The sequence below is a fragment of the Heteronotia binoei genome, chromosome 1 (assembly GCF_032191835.1).
Source record: "Heteronotia binoei isolate CCM8104 ecotype False Entrance Well chromosome 1, APGP_CSIRO_Hbin_v1, whole genome shotgun sequence".
Taxonomy (NCBI): Eukaryota; Metazoa; Chordata; class Lepidosauria; order Squamata; family Gekkonidae; genus Heteronotia; species Heteronotia binoei.
The window spans coordinates 32054114-32068685 of record NC_083223.1 but is presented as its reverse complement, the minus strand read 5'-3'; the positions used below and the strand labels follow the sequence as shown (position 1 = coordinate 32068685).

The following is a 14572-nucleotide window of genomic DNA, read 5'->3' as shown; positions in this document are numbered from 1 at the left end:
ATTTACTAACAACGTGCAGAATAAGGAGACCGATGTTTACCTTAGCTTTCTACCCCAAATGTGTATTCCAGGAAGGAGGTGAAAGGGCAGCACATTCCGAGGCCCTCAGCATTCTTGCATAGGGCAAAGTACATAAAGGCTTAAGCCTGCCTTCTAAGTGTATGGATGAAATCAGGACAAGGTTGGTTTGCCAGACTGCTGCCCTTTCCTTCAGCAGACCCCCAATATAAGTTTCAGAATCTAATTGCATACTGATGCAGAAAAAATAGGGCACAATCACTGGGTGTCAGATATGGCCGGGACTCAGCCCAGTGTCCACTTTCAACATCAGGAAACTATAATAGCAAAAATGGTTGCAGTGGCTCCTGGGCTTGTGCAAAGTGCATTTCACTGAATAAATAACAAAGTGTCTTCAAACATCAGGGATTTGGAAGATGAGCTTCCAGATCAGAAGATGGAAATTCATCACAGACTTGAGCCCCGGCATATTTTGTTCTAGAAATTAAATACTGAAAACGGAGCGTTGTAACAAAAAAAAGGAAAGAAAACATGAAATTTCAGTGATTTTGCTCCGCTGAGTAGAAATATTTCAGTAGTTTTTAAGACCTCTGTGGCTTGGAGTCAAAGCATTCTTAACTATTGCAAACACCACTACAAGATGAAAGCGAGTGGATTCACAGGTAATTAGCTTAAAATTATTTATTTGTAAGTTTTAGTGTACAGATTCCACTTGATGTTAACAACAGTTACATGTGTTTCAGGCCTTCTCTTTCATTTTCAGAGGCACACCAAACTGGCATCTGACAGATTACAACACAGGATCCTGTATTAGGAATGATTTTTAAATTATTTGCAGAAAGATCCAAAACTTGAGTTACTAAATTATAGAGTTTGGCGTATAGATGGATCACCTTTGACCTTTACAAATGACTTACAAGGGAATGCTGCTGTAGTTAATTAACGCTCTTCTTGGTTTTCCCCCCAAGAACTTTTGCTATATAATATTCCTGTTGTTTCTGTATTTTGAAGTCAGATGCTTGTTTTCTACAAAAACAAAACAAAAATTGCAATAGAAAGGTTGCAACTGCAGATTGCAAAATACGTATTACATAATTTTCTTTATAAAGATGAAATTGTTATCCAAATAAAGTAGTCCTTATTAAACTCTGGAACTGGTTTCAAACATAAAGAAGATAAATGGAAGTCTCCCAGAATATGTGGAACCTACCGAATAGCCCTTCAAATGTACCAATAATTAAAACAAGAAAGAATTATTTATTTAGTGCATTTTTATCTCTCCCTTCTTCCAAGGAGTTCAGGATGGCATTCATAGTTCTGCCCTCCTTCATGTTACCTTTACAACAGTTTGGTGAGGTAGATTAGGCTGAAAGAAAACAATTGCACCAATGCAAGCTAGTTGCATGGTAAGTGGGGATTTGAACCTAAATCTCCACAGCTTAACCAGATACCATGTTGGTTCTTCATTACTATTAACATTCCCAATTAAGATTCCCAATTAGCAAGGGGTGGGGGCTCAGTCTGCTCAGCTGAATACAATTGAGGCATAAAACCTTAATTTGGGGTTTAGCATCTATGCAGACAGTCATACAGAAACAGGATTAATTGTCCAGTGAAAATATTGTGCTGTTTGCTCCCTCTGCCCCCAAGCTGCATCTCTGCACTCCCAAAATCTTCGGGCTGAATGCAATCAGAGGCTCAAGGGAATCCATCTTTTGATATCCAGCTAGAGAAGAAATAGTATTTGGCCCATATTAATTAAGGAATTGTTGTGTGACCCTCAAAGGCTGCCCATCTCCTGGCAATAAGTAACAGACAAAGCTTGCAGGGCACCAACCTACCCTTTTGGACCTCATAGGGCAGAATGGAAACCTAATCAGATACCTGGTTAGGACCATCTCCAAATCCACTGTTGTCAAGTATTTGTCATACCTGTTGCCAAGGTAATACAGTCATCTAGACCCATCTCTCTCACCCATTGTATTGCATAGACACCTTTCTGTTAGCATCTCCCACAAAGAAAATTTCAAATCTTCCAAGAGCAGCTTGGATCCCAATACTTCCCCCAATGATAGCATAGATCCCAATACTGGTTCAATCACAGCACAAGGTCATATCCCAGAATGTGACCCTGTAACTATGCAGATTTTAGTACTGCACTAAACCCAACAGCCATTCAAGGGACTCCAACCTAAAATGACGTGTATGAAAAGGATCTTTCAAACTCCACTGTTTTGCAGCCAATTTGACTATCAATTTTTTTTCCACTGTTGATACAAAACAGGATTCCAGCTTCAAGGAATAAGCTCATTTCTCCAATTATACCTTCCCTCTTGAAACCTGCCTTCCACATCCTTCTTCTCATTCCCACTCCTTAGCTTCATACTCATTTCCAACTTTTGCCCCTCATAGTACTCCCTCCTGGCTAGGGAATCCTTCCTTCTTCTAATACAAAAATCCTTTCCCTGTGTATCCCTTTTCCTGGTCCCTTTTCAAACAATCACACCCTTTTCTCCAGTCCGTGGGTTGCTTTTCCCCTCTCTTTAGACTAACCAAGTGGAGGACCACACTATTTTGGGGCTAAAAGTACTATAACAGGACACTAGGCTTTGTAAACTGAATGGTTTACTGGCTTACCAAGTGCAAACTGCTAGTATTTACTAGTAGAAAAGTTAAGTTTTACTGTTTCTACTGATACTGTTTTGCTCATCTTTGCTACTCCATGCAATGAAGTTATTTTCTGGCTGTTCACTTGCCTCCTTCCATTCTCTGTAGACTTATTTATACCAGAACCTAGAGCTGTATATGCAACAGGCACAAAAGATGCCCCCCAAATCCATTTCTAATACTACATGTGCAGAGAATGTTTTCATGTGCATACCCTGACACTCCTTAAAATCACATCAAATGAAATCTGAGGAGGGTTATGATGGAGAATATTTTATTTCGGAGGGAAAAATATTAAGCAATATTTTAAAAGTACCATCACGCTACCTATGTAAAAATATGAAGGCTGAATCTAAAGGTCATTTGCTAGTAGAAGGCATCTCCACTTGCTGAACAGAACTTTCCTGCCACCACCCACCAAGCCCCCCAAAATGCTGCTCTTGATGGGGTTTAGGAACAGAACAAGGGATGAACTGGCAGTCTGCAATGATAATGAGGAACTGGCTAAAATTGCATCTTGTCTTCTGCTGAAGAAAAAGGCCTTTTGGTTCCAAAGCATGTGTCTTCAATAAACCATCTAAAAGTACTGAAATACGTCTGATTCCCATAGTTGTCATTGACACCTGTCAAGTGAATAGAAATAGTTTTGGTTTGAAACACTTACTTTAGAGTTTGCTTTTGTTTGTTGACAAAGTGTTGCAGCTCCTTTATCTCATTGTCTTTAGAATTTACAATGTCTTCCTGTTTCTGAATATGGCTCTCAATTTCTGTAAGAGAAATGTGAAAAACCACCACTTTAAATTTTCTGCACAGTAATCCTCAAGAATTCAGGGCAGATGGCATGCATACGTGCACATAATTCTTAACAATGCATTTATTCACCTCAGTTACACTCCACTTTCCTCCCCAGTGGGGGCTAAGTAGCTTACAACATTCACCCTTCCTGCATTTTATCCCCTCAACAACCCTGTGAGGTAGGTTAGGCTGAGATTGTGTGCAACTGGTTCAAGGTCAACCAGCAAATTTCCATGGCAGAGAAGGGATTTCAATCTGGGTCCCCCAGATCTTCACCCAACACTTTAACCACTACATCATATTAGCTCTCACTATCCCGCCTGAGTGTTGTGGAAGAAGGGCAAAATAAAATTGCTTTAAGTAATAAATATTTAAAAATAAAGCACTACTGTCAAGTCGGCTGATTCAATAACGGGGCCTTGTTGATACAAAGTTTCTAGTTTATTGATATCATTGTTCTCGACTACAAGGAGATTGAAAGACTGAGGATCATACAGTAAAGTGTAATCATATAAGGTATACTTCAAAGGGATTCTTTAGGGAGGGGGTACTATGCAGGGCACATTCACACAGTGATGTTACAAATTCGTTCTCAGGCCTGTTGTGGCCTTGGGCGTATACTCCCCCGGAGCCCAGCCTGAAAAGGCACCATAATCTCTTTCACATATTCCCATTTCAAAGCAAAACTACATAACAAAGGACGGGAGGGGGAAAAGGAGAGTTCGAGCTAGCAGCATTGGTATACAGTGGGGCTTTTACCCAGAATGCTTCCCCCTGAACCAAAGATGACATACAGACTTGACCAGAGTTAAAGCAGACTTGACAACTGCAACAAAAGAGTTCAGACAAATCATTCAGGCAATAGTATCATAAAATTGTCAAACAGATCCAATTATCTAATATTCAAATATAATGAACAATTTACAGGAAACTGGGGAGAGACAGTATGACAGTGCAAAGCCATTTACATTTGAAAGGCTCATACTGGTTTTATTGTATGCATCACCAGTAGGCTCCATGGTTTTTGTTGGGATATCTTACTTGGACATTATGAAGGAAAACAGGGGTGGCTCACCTCCCTGACTTGACTAAATTAAAGTATACCCTAGAAGAGAACGCAGAAGTTCCTTCTGCAGGCAAGTGCCTGTGGACTAAACTTGGCAAAGGACAATATCTCAGTTTGTGGAACATGCTGCATTGCAAAAACTCCATTGCCAAAGGTGTGCTAACGATGATGTTTTCTCAGAACAGATTCCTGACAGAAGTTCTTGTTGCTTCTGAGAATGGCAGCTGGACTCAACCCTCTCCCACCCCAATGCAGTGAAGAAAAACAGCTCATCTGAAGCCAAGAAAGTCCTAAAAGATCATCCCTTGAAAGTTAATTCCCCTTTTATTGCCAACAGTTTTTTGGGGGTGGGGTGGGGGCACTTTCTACACCCCTAGACAGCCACACCAACAGGAGGGCACCTTGTTCTATGTTCCTGGAAGGGTCAAAATCTGTGGAAAACTGCTATGCTTGCAGAATTGCAGACTGCCCACATCTTTACAACCAGGAAAGGTTTGCAGTGGTTCTGGAAGATGCTTACCTGGGCACCTACACATTTTTAGTAACCTTCTGGGGACAAAGACCACATACAGACATGAAACAAGTAAAGCTGCACAACAGCTAGGGAGTAAATCCCATTAATTCAATGGAACTATGAGTAAATGAGCTTAGGAAAATATTGTAAAAACATCTTTTATACACTCTAATTGTGATCTGGTGCACATGTATTACACACAATGCTCTTGCTGACATAGCACCCTCACCTTGCAGGACACACTCAGTATAGTCCCAGGTGATGGCAGATTTCATATTAAATACAGGACAAGGCACCAGTGTCTTTTACAATGGCAGCACACAGTATTTTGACAGATCCCATTATTTCATACATTACCTAGAGGCATGCCTAGGTTTGCTACCAGCTGTGTACTCAACAGCAAACTGCAGCCAACTATGGCTGTACAATATATGTTTGCAAGTATGTGCTCATTGTATTCACACATTCCACAAGCAGGTATACACTGAAGACGTCTTAGGGATACACCTAAAAATGTATCATGACAGTTTCACACAATATAGTTATACAGCAAACTTACCAGTACATTTGATTTTCAGCTTGTCTTTTTGGATTGATTCCTTTAACACTCTGTTTTTCACATTGGAAAGTCTACAACAGAAGCAACAACAAAAAAACCTGTACAGGCTGAAAACAGTTTGAAAATAGTTTACAGCCTTATTTGCACACACAACTTGTCAACAGCATTAAATATAGCAAAATTAAGTTTTTCGAAGCAGTTAGGAACTGGATACACACATCCCACAGGCAGCTTTGTATGCTTCGCTTCAGAGTCATGCATCTGCCCAGTTTATGCTGAAAATACTCATAATATTGTGGTATCAATTGTTTGTATGGATTTAGGTGCATATTCTGCACCTTTCCTAAACTTTCACTATGATACCACAATCGTTTCACAACTGACATTCTTCACAGGATTTTGTACTGTTAAGGTGTTTTAAAATATCACTAGCACCCTGATCTCCTGATCTTGTGCAGAAGGTGTTCTTGGTATCAGTAGGTTTTAGGCATCCCTAAATCTGTGTAGGCACAAGCACTTATATTTTGCTGCAAAATTTATGTTTAAAATGCAGATCCAGTGAAATCTATTAAGGTTGGTTTGCTGAATATGCCCATAGGCATCCCATTTTAAACAAAATATTTCAAGAGTTTTAAGCATCTTTGTATTTTAAGTTAAAAATAATGTAATTAATTGTGTTTTTCTGTGTCCTTTATAAAGTTTGTATCTTTGCTTTCTGGCATTACATTTTATGACATGCATTGTTCGGCCCCACAAAGTCCCATTTATGTTAGATCCAGCCCTTCTAACAAATGAGTTTGACACCCCTGGTCTACCTCCTGAAGTCATCAATACCTGTAAAGGGGAAAATATATAGATCGCTTTTAAAGCTCCTGTCTCAGTGCCACTTCCCAACCTTGGTGAGCTGTGTGGGGATAATCAGTTTTTAAAATCATAAGAGAACCTAATCACAGATTTTCCACATTAGATCTGGTTTGCTCATAAGCATCAATAGATTAATTTCCAGTGTACTCCATTCCTCTAATTATAATTATAAAATATTTTTCCAGTTACTCTGTGAAGAATTACAGTAGCTTTTTAAAAAGGAAGCAAAAATATTTTGCAATGTTTATCACATCTAGTTTAATCAAAATAGACAGCCGTGTTGGTCTGAAGTAGTAGAACAAAATAGGACTCAATTGCACCTTTAAGACCAACTTAGTTTTTATTCAGAACGTAAGCTTTCGTGTGCATGCACACTTCTTCAGACGAAGAATGAGGTACAGTAAGCAGAACCACATATAGCTGGAGGAGTTTGGAATGCCAAGTTGGAACAACTTGGAGCAACGCTTCCTAGACTCCCACCCACTCCTACCTACCTTATACCTGCATTACATTGATGACATTTTTATGGTCTGGACACATGGTAAAGAAGCCCTGGATACATTTCACCAGGCATTCAACGACATCCACCCCACCATCAACCTGACAATGAACCAGTCTACGCAAGAAATACATTTTCCGGACACCACTGTTAAAATACACAATGGATGCATAGACACTACCTTATACCGGAAACCTACTGACTGACAAACATACTTGCATGCCTCCAGTTACTATCCCAAACATACCAAATGATCCATTGTATACAGCCAGGCTCTACACTACAGCCGCATTTGCTCCAATCCTGCTGACAGAGATTCTCACCTGAGGGATCTACAACAAACCTTTTTGGAACTAAAGTACCCATCTGATGAAATAAGGAAACAGATTAACAAAGCCAGAATGATACCCAGAGAAAACCTGTTATAAGACAAACCCAAAAAAGACAATAAGAGAACACCACTAATGGTCACACACAACTCTCAACTGAAAACAGTTCAACGTATCATCAACAACTTACAACCTCTATTGAATAGTGACAGCTCTCTTTCAAAAGTACTGGGGGGTAAATCTTTTCTTGCAGACGGCCCCCTAATCACAAACAACTCCTCACCCACAACAATACAACATCTCATCTGAGCATGGGCACTGGTACCAGAGCTTGCAATAAACCCAAGTGCCAACTTTGCTGCCACATACACCCAGACAACACAATCACTGAACCTAACAGCATTAACTACACCGTCTCAGGCTCATTCACTTGCTCATCTTCCAACATTATATATGCCATTAAATGCCAACAACGCCCAGTTCTCTACATAGGGCAAACAGGACAAACCCACCAAAGGATAAATGGACACAAATCTGACATCAGGAATTACAGAACAGAGAAACCTGTGGGGGAACACTTTAACCTTCCAAAGCATTCAATGGGTGACCTCAAAGTAGCTGTTTTACCACAAAGGAACTTCAAGAACAGAATGGAGGGAGAAACTGCTGAATTACAAACTATTATGAAACTTGGAACAAACACCTCCCCAGGACTGAACAGAGACGTTGTTTGTTTGTTTTTCTCATTACATATGCTAAACCCACTTTAATCAAGTAGGGCAATATATCCACAGGATTCCAATGTATTTCTTTTTTAGAATATCATAATAATGCTTTTGTATTGACATATTCAAACTAGGGATATTGGCTGTTTATCTCATTACATATAATAAATCCATCTTCTACTATATTTTAATGTATTTTTTCCTAATGGCAAACTAGAATGATGTATATATTTATATGTTAAAAGGTAAATTAGTTGGACAGGAGAAACTTCTGGGAAAGAAATGCCTTCTTTTTGACTTAGGTTTATTAGCAATAGAATAATTAACAGGAATTCTCACATTCTGACATGTTACTGTTTTATGGTTTCTCATGCTAATTCAACCCAGATCAAAGGTTTTCTGAATTTGTTAATTTTACTATTCTGCTATTGGTTTTTAATTTTGTACTACTTGGCATTCCAAAACCCCACCAGCTATATGTGGTTCTGCTTACTGTACCTCATTCCTTGCCTAAAGAAGTGTGCATGCACACAAAAGCTTACATTCTGAATAAAACTAAGTTGGTCTTAAAGGTGCAATTGACTCCTATTTTGTTCTACATCTAGTTTAATGTATTGATTTCTTAAGTCCCAGCAGTGAGCAGATGGAAGGCTTGTGCAGCTTCCTGTTGAAAACATTGCATTTCAAGAGCAGTTCTGGTGATTGTATTTTTCATAATAACCAGAAATATTGGTGTTTGAGACATATTCACATTTGACTGAAACAAAACTGCCTTCCCCAAATGGTGACTTTGATTGTTATTCATACAGGATCAACATGGCATCTCAGTTTGGACACACATGTTATGTATTAATGAGGGAAAGGAAAGGTCCCCTGTGCAAGCACCACTTGTTTCCGACTCTGGGGTGGCATTGCTTTCACGTCAGACGTTTTACGGGGTGGTTTGCCACTGCCTTCCCCAGTCATCTACACTTTCCCTCCAGCAAACTGGGTACTCATTTTACCAACCTCAGAAGGATGGAAGGCTGAGTCAACCTCAAGCCGGCTACCTGAAAACCCAGCTTCCACCGGGGATCGAACTCAGGTCATGAGCGGAGCTTAGGACTGCAGTACTGCAGCTTTAACACTCTGTGCCACGTGGCTCTTATGGTATTAATGAGGATACCTCCAGAAAAACTGCCAGTTGTTTTGTCTGTCAACTGAGAACCAAATTCTCCAACCTTTACATGGGCTTATTCACAATGGTCTCACTTTGCCCCAATGCTGCACATTTATTTAGGACTTCTACTAAACAAACTGGGACATATTTCAGAGTAAACATGAACAATATTAGACTGAAATCCTAAGCACACTTATTAAATCATACATTCTCTCTTGAACTCAATGGTACTTTATCCCAGAGACTGAGGATCATAGACACGTTTGTTTCAAATTTAAGAGGTTAGAAGAAAATCTCTGAGCCCCCTCAGAATAGCTGCTAGAAATTGTGTGTGCCCTAAACAGCTGGGAACACCCCCCAAGAGAAGCAGGACAGTTGGTTACAGCATGTGCTAGGACTTAGCTGCTTCCTCTTTTCCAGTCCAGTTATAGTGCAGATAGTGGAATGCAGCTGCTCTTTTCAAATGCTAGGATCATTTGTTCCTGCCTGCACATAAGAGGGAAGGCTACTGAAGGTGTCTTTCCAACAGCAAGTGCCAGCAGCACTAGTATGGGACAACTGCTGGACCCTGGCCTGCTTTCAGTTCCAGCACGGCCTGTCTGAGGTTGGTGGCAGTCGATGGAGCCCATAGCTAATATGTAAACGTTCCTACTATATTAACTGCATTTTAAAAAAGCAACTACTCTCTAAACCAGCTCTCTTCAGGCACTTCCCCTCCAATTTACAATCATACGCATTTTCAAATGCTTGTTTCTCCCTCTCAAGTTGCTTCGACAGAATATCAATCTCCCCAAGGGCAAACTCCAGCTGTTCAGATTTCTTAGCCAGATAACTCTTGGTCTCTGCGTGTTCTTTCTCTTCCTTCTGCAAATTAAAATACAGTTGAAGAATCTAAGTTCCTACCGACTAACAGGACTTTTTAACCAACAAAAGCAGTGCAGGTAGTAGACTCTGGCTGTATTAATAGGCAAAGAAAATTCTCTGCAGCTTGTTATCCCCTCTCTGTACCCCAGGTATTTAAAAGTACTCCCTCACCTTCAGCCCCACTGTACAACACGATTTTCAATAGAGCAGAAATAATATATTTTGAAAACCTATAGAAGACCTGGGCAGCTATGTTCTAATTTGGTCCAAAAACCTTTATGAATATGTAACCACTGCAGATAAAAAGTTGCTTACCTCTAGCTTCTTCACAATGGCCTCATATTCCACCCTGCTGACAGAATTCTCCTCCAGTACCGCAATCTATAAAAAGGATGCTATATTTAGTAAAATATTTGCACAAACAGCATACTATTTGGCAATGTCTTCGAATGTAATTGGTTATTTTTGTAGACATTAAGTGTATGGTGTACCAAAGCGGACTGATTTCATGCTTAACTTAGCTGAGCCTTGGGCTCTAGAAAAGGCTATGCCAAATCGTTTGCCCATTTTCCATCTCCAGATATGGCTCACTGTGACCCAGGTTCAGAGCTAGATCTCCCAGAACATCCGTTTTAATATTGAATGAGTACAAACATAAAAATTCAGATGGATAGCCGTGTTGGTTTGAAGTAGAACATTTGAGTCCTCTGGCAAGATAACAAAGTTTTATCTGAGTATAAACTTTTGTGTGCATGCACACTTCTTTAGATATACTGAAACTGAAATCACCAACCACTACATTTAGGTGGAAGGTGTTGCCAGGAAGGGCCAATTAGAGTCAAGATGCATAACTGAGGAGTGTATATAGCTAAAACCAGATGAAGGTGATGGGAAAGACCTGTGAATAGCAGATTAGTATTCAGCATAATAAAGGAGTTTACAACAGATGTGAGAATTGAAACCAATATCCTGTTACATTCTGGGGATTCCATTGTCCTGAGTGTTAGAAATCTCCTGTTCTAGTCTGTTTCTGAAGTTCCTTTGCAATAAAACATCTTTTGAATGCAAAGGAACAAGAGCTTATATCCAGAATAAAACTGTTGGTCTTAAAGGTGCCACTGGACGCAAACTTTATAAAATATCATTGTGTATCATGGGAACAATGGTTGGTATTTCAGAGGAAGAAATACATGTGAATAACATTTCAGAGCTAAGAATTCGCCCTTCCAAGCCCATTTACTTCAATGAATTTAGAAAGGTGTAACTTTAGGATTGCACTGTAAGAACACAGGAAAAGGCCGACTGAGTTCAAGTTCAGCAGCACCCAGTTTCCAACGGCGGTCTTTCTCTTGGCCTCTCAAGCTGGCAGTGCTTATTTAGCCGTCACGGCCGATGATCCGCCTCTCCTCCGTGAATTTGCCCCTGCCCTTTGATATAACCCCTGAATCCAGTACTACTAAAGTTGGCAGTTAGGGCCGGAATGTTATAACGCAAGGCATGAACAGGGTCTCCTTTTCTTCTGCCGCAAATCCGCTGAGCGATTGTGTGGGATGATTTCACCGCTCTTTTCACGAGGCCGGGGGCAATAGTCGTTACACCGGGAGGGACGGAGACGGGTGCGTGGCATTATTCCTAAAGGGTGTCTGCGGAGGGTGCTGGGCCGACACAGACTTGTGGGGTCTCCTCCTCCGAAAAGGGGCGTTTGTTCTTCAACTCCGCATCGCCTGCGGCACTGAGTCCAGCCCAGGTTAATGGCAGCCGCAGAGAACCAGCAAGGCCCTTAGCTTCGGGCAGCGATGCGAAAGGGCGTTTATCGCCTTCCCACCTCCTTCCCGGTCTCCCATCCCTACCCCACACCTGCCGCCTCAGCTTCTCCACCAACATCTCCTGGGCCGCGACCACATCTCGCAACTGCCGGAAAGCCACCAGCGACGCCATTCTGCCTCAGGCAGGCACCAGCTCCAGCGCCTTGGAAGACGCGCGCTCCCGACAACGGCCAATCAGAACACAGTCTGGCGGGGCGCCCTCTAGCCCCTCCCCCCGGAGCCGTTCTCGCTGGAAACCGTGTTCCTCTATTAGAGGCTATTATGTTAGCAAGAAAGGGCACAGGCCGCCAAACCGTTGTTTTCCAAAACTTGCACAGTTATAAGAAGATACTTTTTTTTCGTGAATTGCAATTCTAATATGCAGCTACCGTGATTCGTGAAAGAACACTGGCCCCTGCTGTATATATAATGTGTGAATACCTTTAAGTGAGCCCCGAAGAGCTACTTTCTGTTTCCGCCTGCAACGGAAGGGAAGGAGCCCTGGGCCCGACGGGGCCTTTTAAATGCTGTGATATAGCGTGGCAGATTGAGGCGCTCTTGTTCCCCTCAGGGGTACCGACTCCGGTTTTGGCAGTACCAGGAGAATGGGACTTGGGAACCCTGGGAGGGTAAAATGTAGGGATAGGAATCAAAGGGAGTTGGAACTTAGCCCTCCTAAATCGCACCAAGAACCAAAAAAGGTGAGTTAGAAACCAAGTAAAGGGCCAATTGCTAAAAACACATATATCCTAAATATAATAAAATACATTAGTTATCAAATGGTAAAAAACATTTATACGTCCAACTGTAGCTGCTGTCAGCATTGCTGAGACTATCAGCTTTTTATATGTTCTATCATTTATCACTTGCCTTGGCAACTCCTTCATGAGTCTCACTTTACTGCCTCGCACTATCAATGTCTTTTCAAAATTTTTATTCATGATCCTTCCCACAATTTCCTTTGTCATATATCTTATAACAATATCTCTTAGTAAGTTGTTTTTCTTGGCAAAAAGTGAGTTCACTCTATACATATAGTAATACATATTTTTGGTCTCATCAGGATCTTCTAAGAATTCTGCAATTTTTATTATATATCCTTTCAAATCACCATCCTCTACTTCAGGTACTCCTCTCAGACGTATCTGAGTTTCCATCAATTTGCAGTCCTGAATTGTCACTTTTTCTTGAATTTTCAACAAGGTGGTATACACTTTCATTTTTCCTTCTACCTCCTGCACTTTCTTAGCTGTTTCCCCAGTTTCCTTTTTGAGATCTTCCATGTTTTTTTTTAATCTCTGCAATAATTTCTTCTTTTGATTCATCTATTATCTTTCTAACTCCTTTCATTATTCTGGCTTCCATGGCATCCAGTTGTTCCTGCATTTTCTCTAATGAAAGAGCCCTTTGTCGGGTCTGCTTGGCTTCAGACATTTTATTTATTTATTTATTTATTTATTTAGAGAGAGGAGAAAAAAAATAAAAATAACAACAAATTTTATCTCACAAATTTCAAATTTAGCTGTCAGGTTCAAAAGATTTGAGCTTGCTTTTTATGATAAGCTTTATTTCATCTTCCTCTGAGCTTCCTAGGCCAAGTTATGAATTTTTAAAAATTTTAAAACCTTCAAAAAATGATGAAATTTTTGACCTCACCAATTTTCAATCTAACAATCAGATTCAAGAGATTAGGACTTGCACTTTATGGCAAGCCTAATTTCGCTGTCCTCTGAGCCCCCAAAGTCCAGATATTTACTTTAAAAGTCTTTAAAATTTCTAAAATGGCGGCCGCGACTTTTTACTACTTCTTCAAATTTCTCTTTCCTTTTAAAAATTTCCTAGGAGCCCACCTTTTCAGTTGATTCTGACAATTTTTAATGTCCTGAATTCTTTTAAAAACAGTATTTTTAGTTTAGCCTCCCAGCAATGGCCGCCAATGTTTCTCTATGGTATATATTGCTAGAGTAGGTTTTTTTCTTATTGCTTCCTGTTATTTTTGCCACCAACTCACATGGAGATCTCACGATACTTGACGTACTTCCTGTCTTGCTCAGATGTGCTGCAGGTCTGTTCCAGTGTGACGATGTTGCTTTTACTTCCAAACCGCAGGTAGACAAAACAATAAATTCCTTTTCACTTTTTAGCAGTTTTAACACTGTCCTTTGTATTTATAAAATCCAAATTTCGCTTCTTCTTTCCCTCTTCTTCCAAGCTTTCTATACTTTCTTTTCCCACCTTTTAATTTTGTCCCTTTAAGCTATAAATAGCTCCGGAATGAAAAAAAAACCTTCTGTACCTTTTCTTCCAATTATCCAAGTTTCCACTGGTCTTTCAAAGCTTTAAATGTTTAGCAATGTCCAAGAAGGTTAGGATCCTGACGCGCTTATGTCAAATAAATGACTCGGGGCACTTCTGCAGACGATGACTATGCAACTTTCTAAGACCCCTCAAAGCCTCAAAGAAGACCCCCTTCAGGGCTCCCTTTAAGCCAAGGTAAATCTCTTTTCAAAGTTTTCCGTGCATGTCTTGGACTATTCTCTAACTGAGAAAAGTAGGCAGTAGGCATTAATTTGCCTTCCACTACCCCGAACAGAAGTTCCAGCCTGCTCCTGTTATGAGAGACAGCTCAGCTCGACATTTTCCTCCCCCGGAGAGACAATGGCACAAGGTTTAGATGGATAATACCTGAAGGCTTGAGCTTTGAACTC

General features: G+C 40.5%; 1 protein-coding gene across 1 annotated transcript; it reads right to left on the bottom strand.

Annotated features, from left to right (window-relative positions):
* Nucleotides 1–684: 684 nt before the first annotated feature.
* SPATA24 (spermatogenesis associated 24) lies at nucleotides 685–12037 on the bottom strand. The gene is made up of 6 exons (XM_060258021.1): nucleotides 11917–12037; nucleotides 10375–10440; nucleotides 9929–10059; nucleotides 5620–5690; nucleotides 3350–3452; nucleotides 685–1044 (listed from the first exon to the last, which is right to left on the bottom strand). Exons 1-6 carry the CDS (start codon nucleotides 11995–11997, stop codon nucleotides 954–956), a joined length of 543 nt encoding a protein of 180 aa, XP_060114004.1. The 5' UTR covers nucleotides 11998–12037; the 3' UTR covers nucleotides 685–953.
* Nucleotides 12038–14572: the final 2535 nt, after the last annotated feature.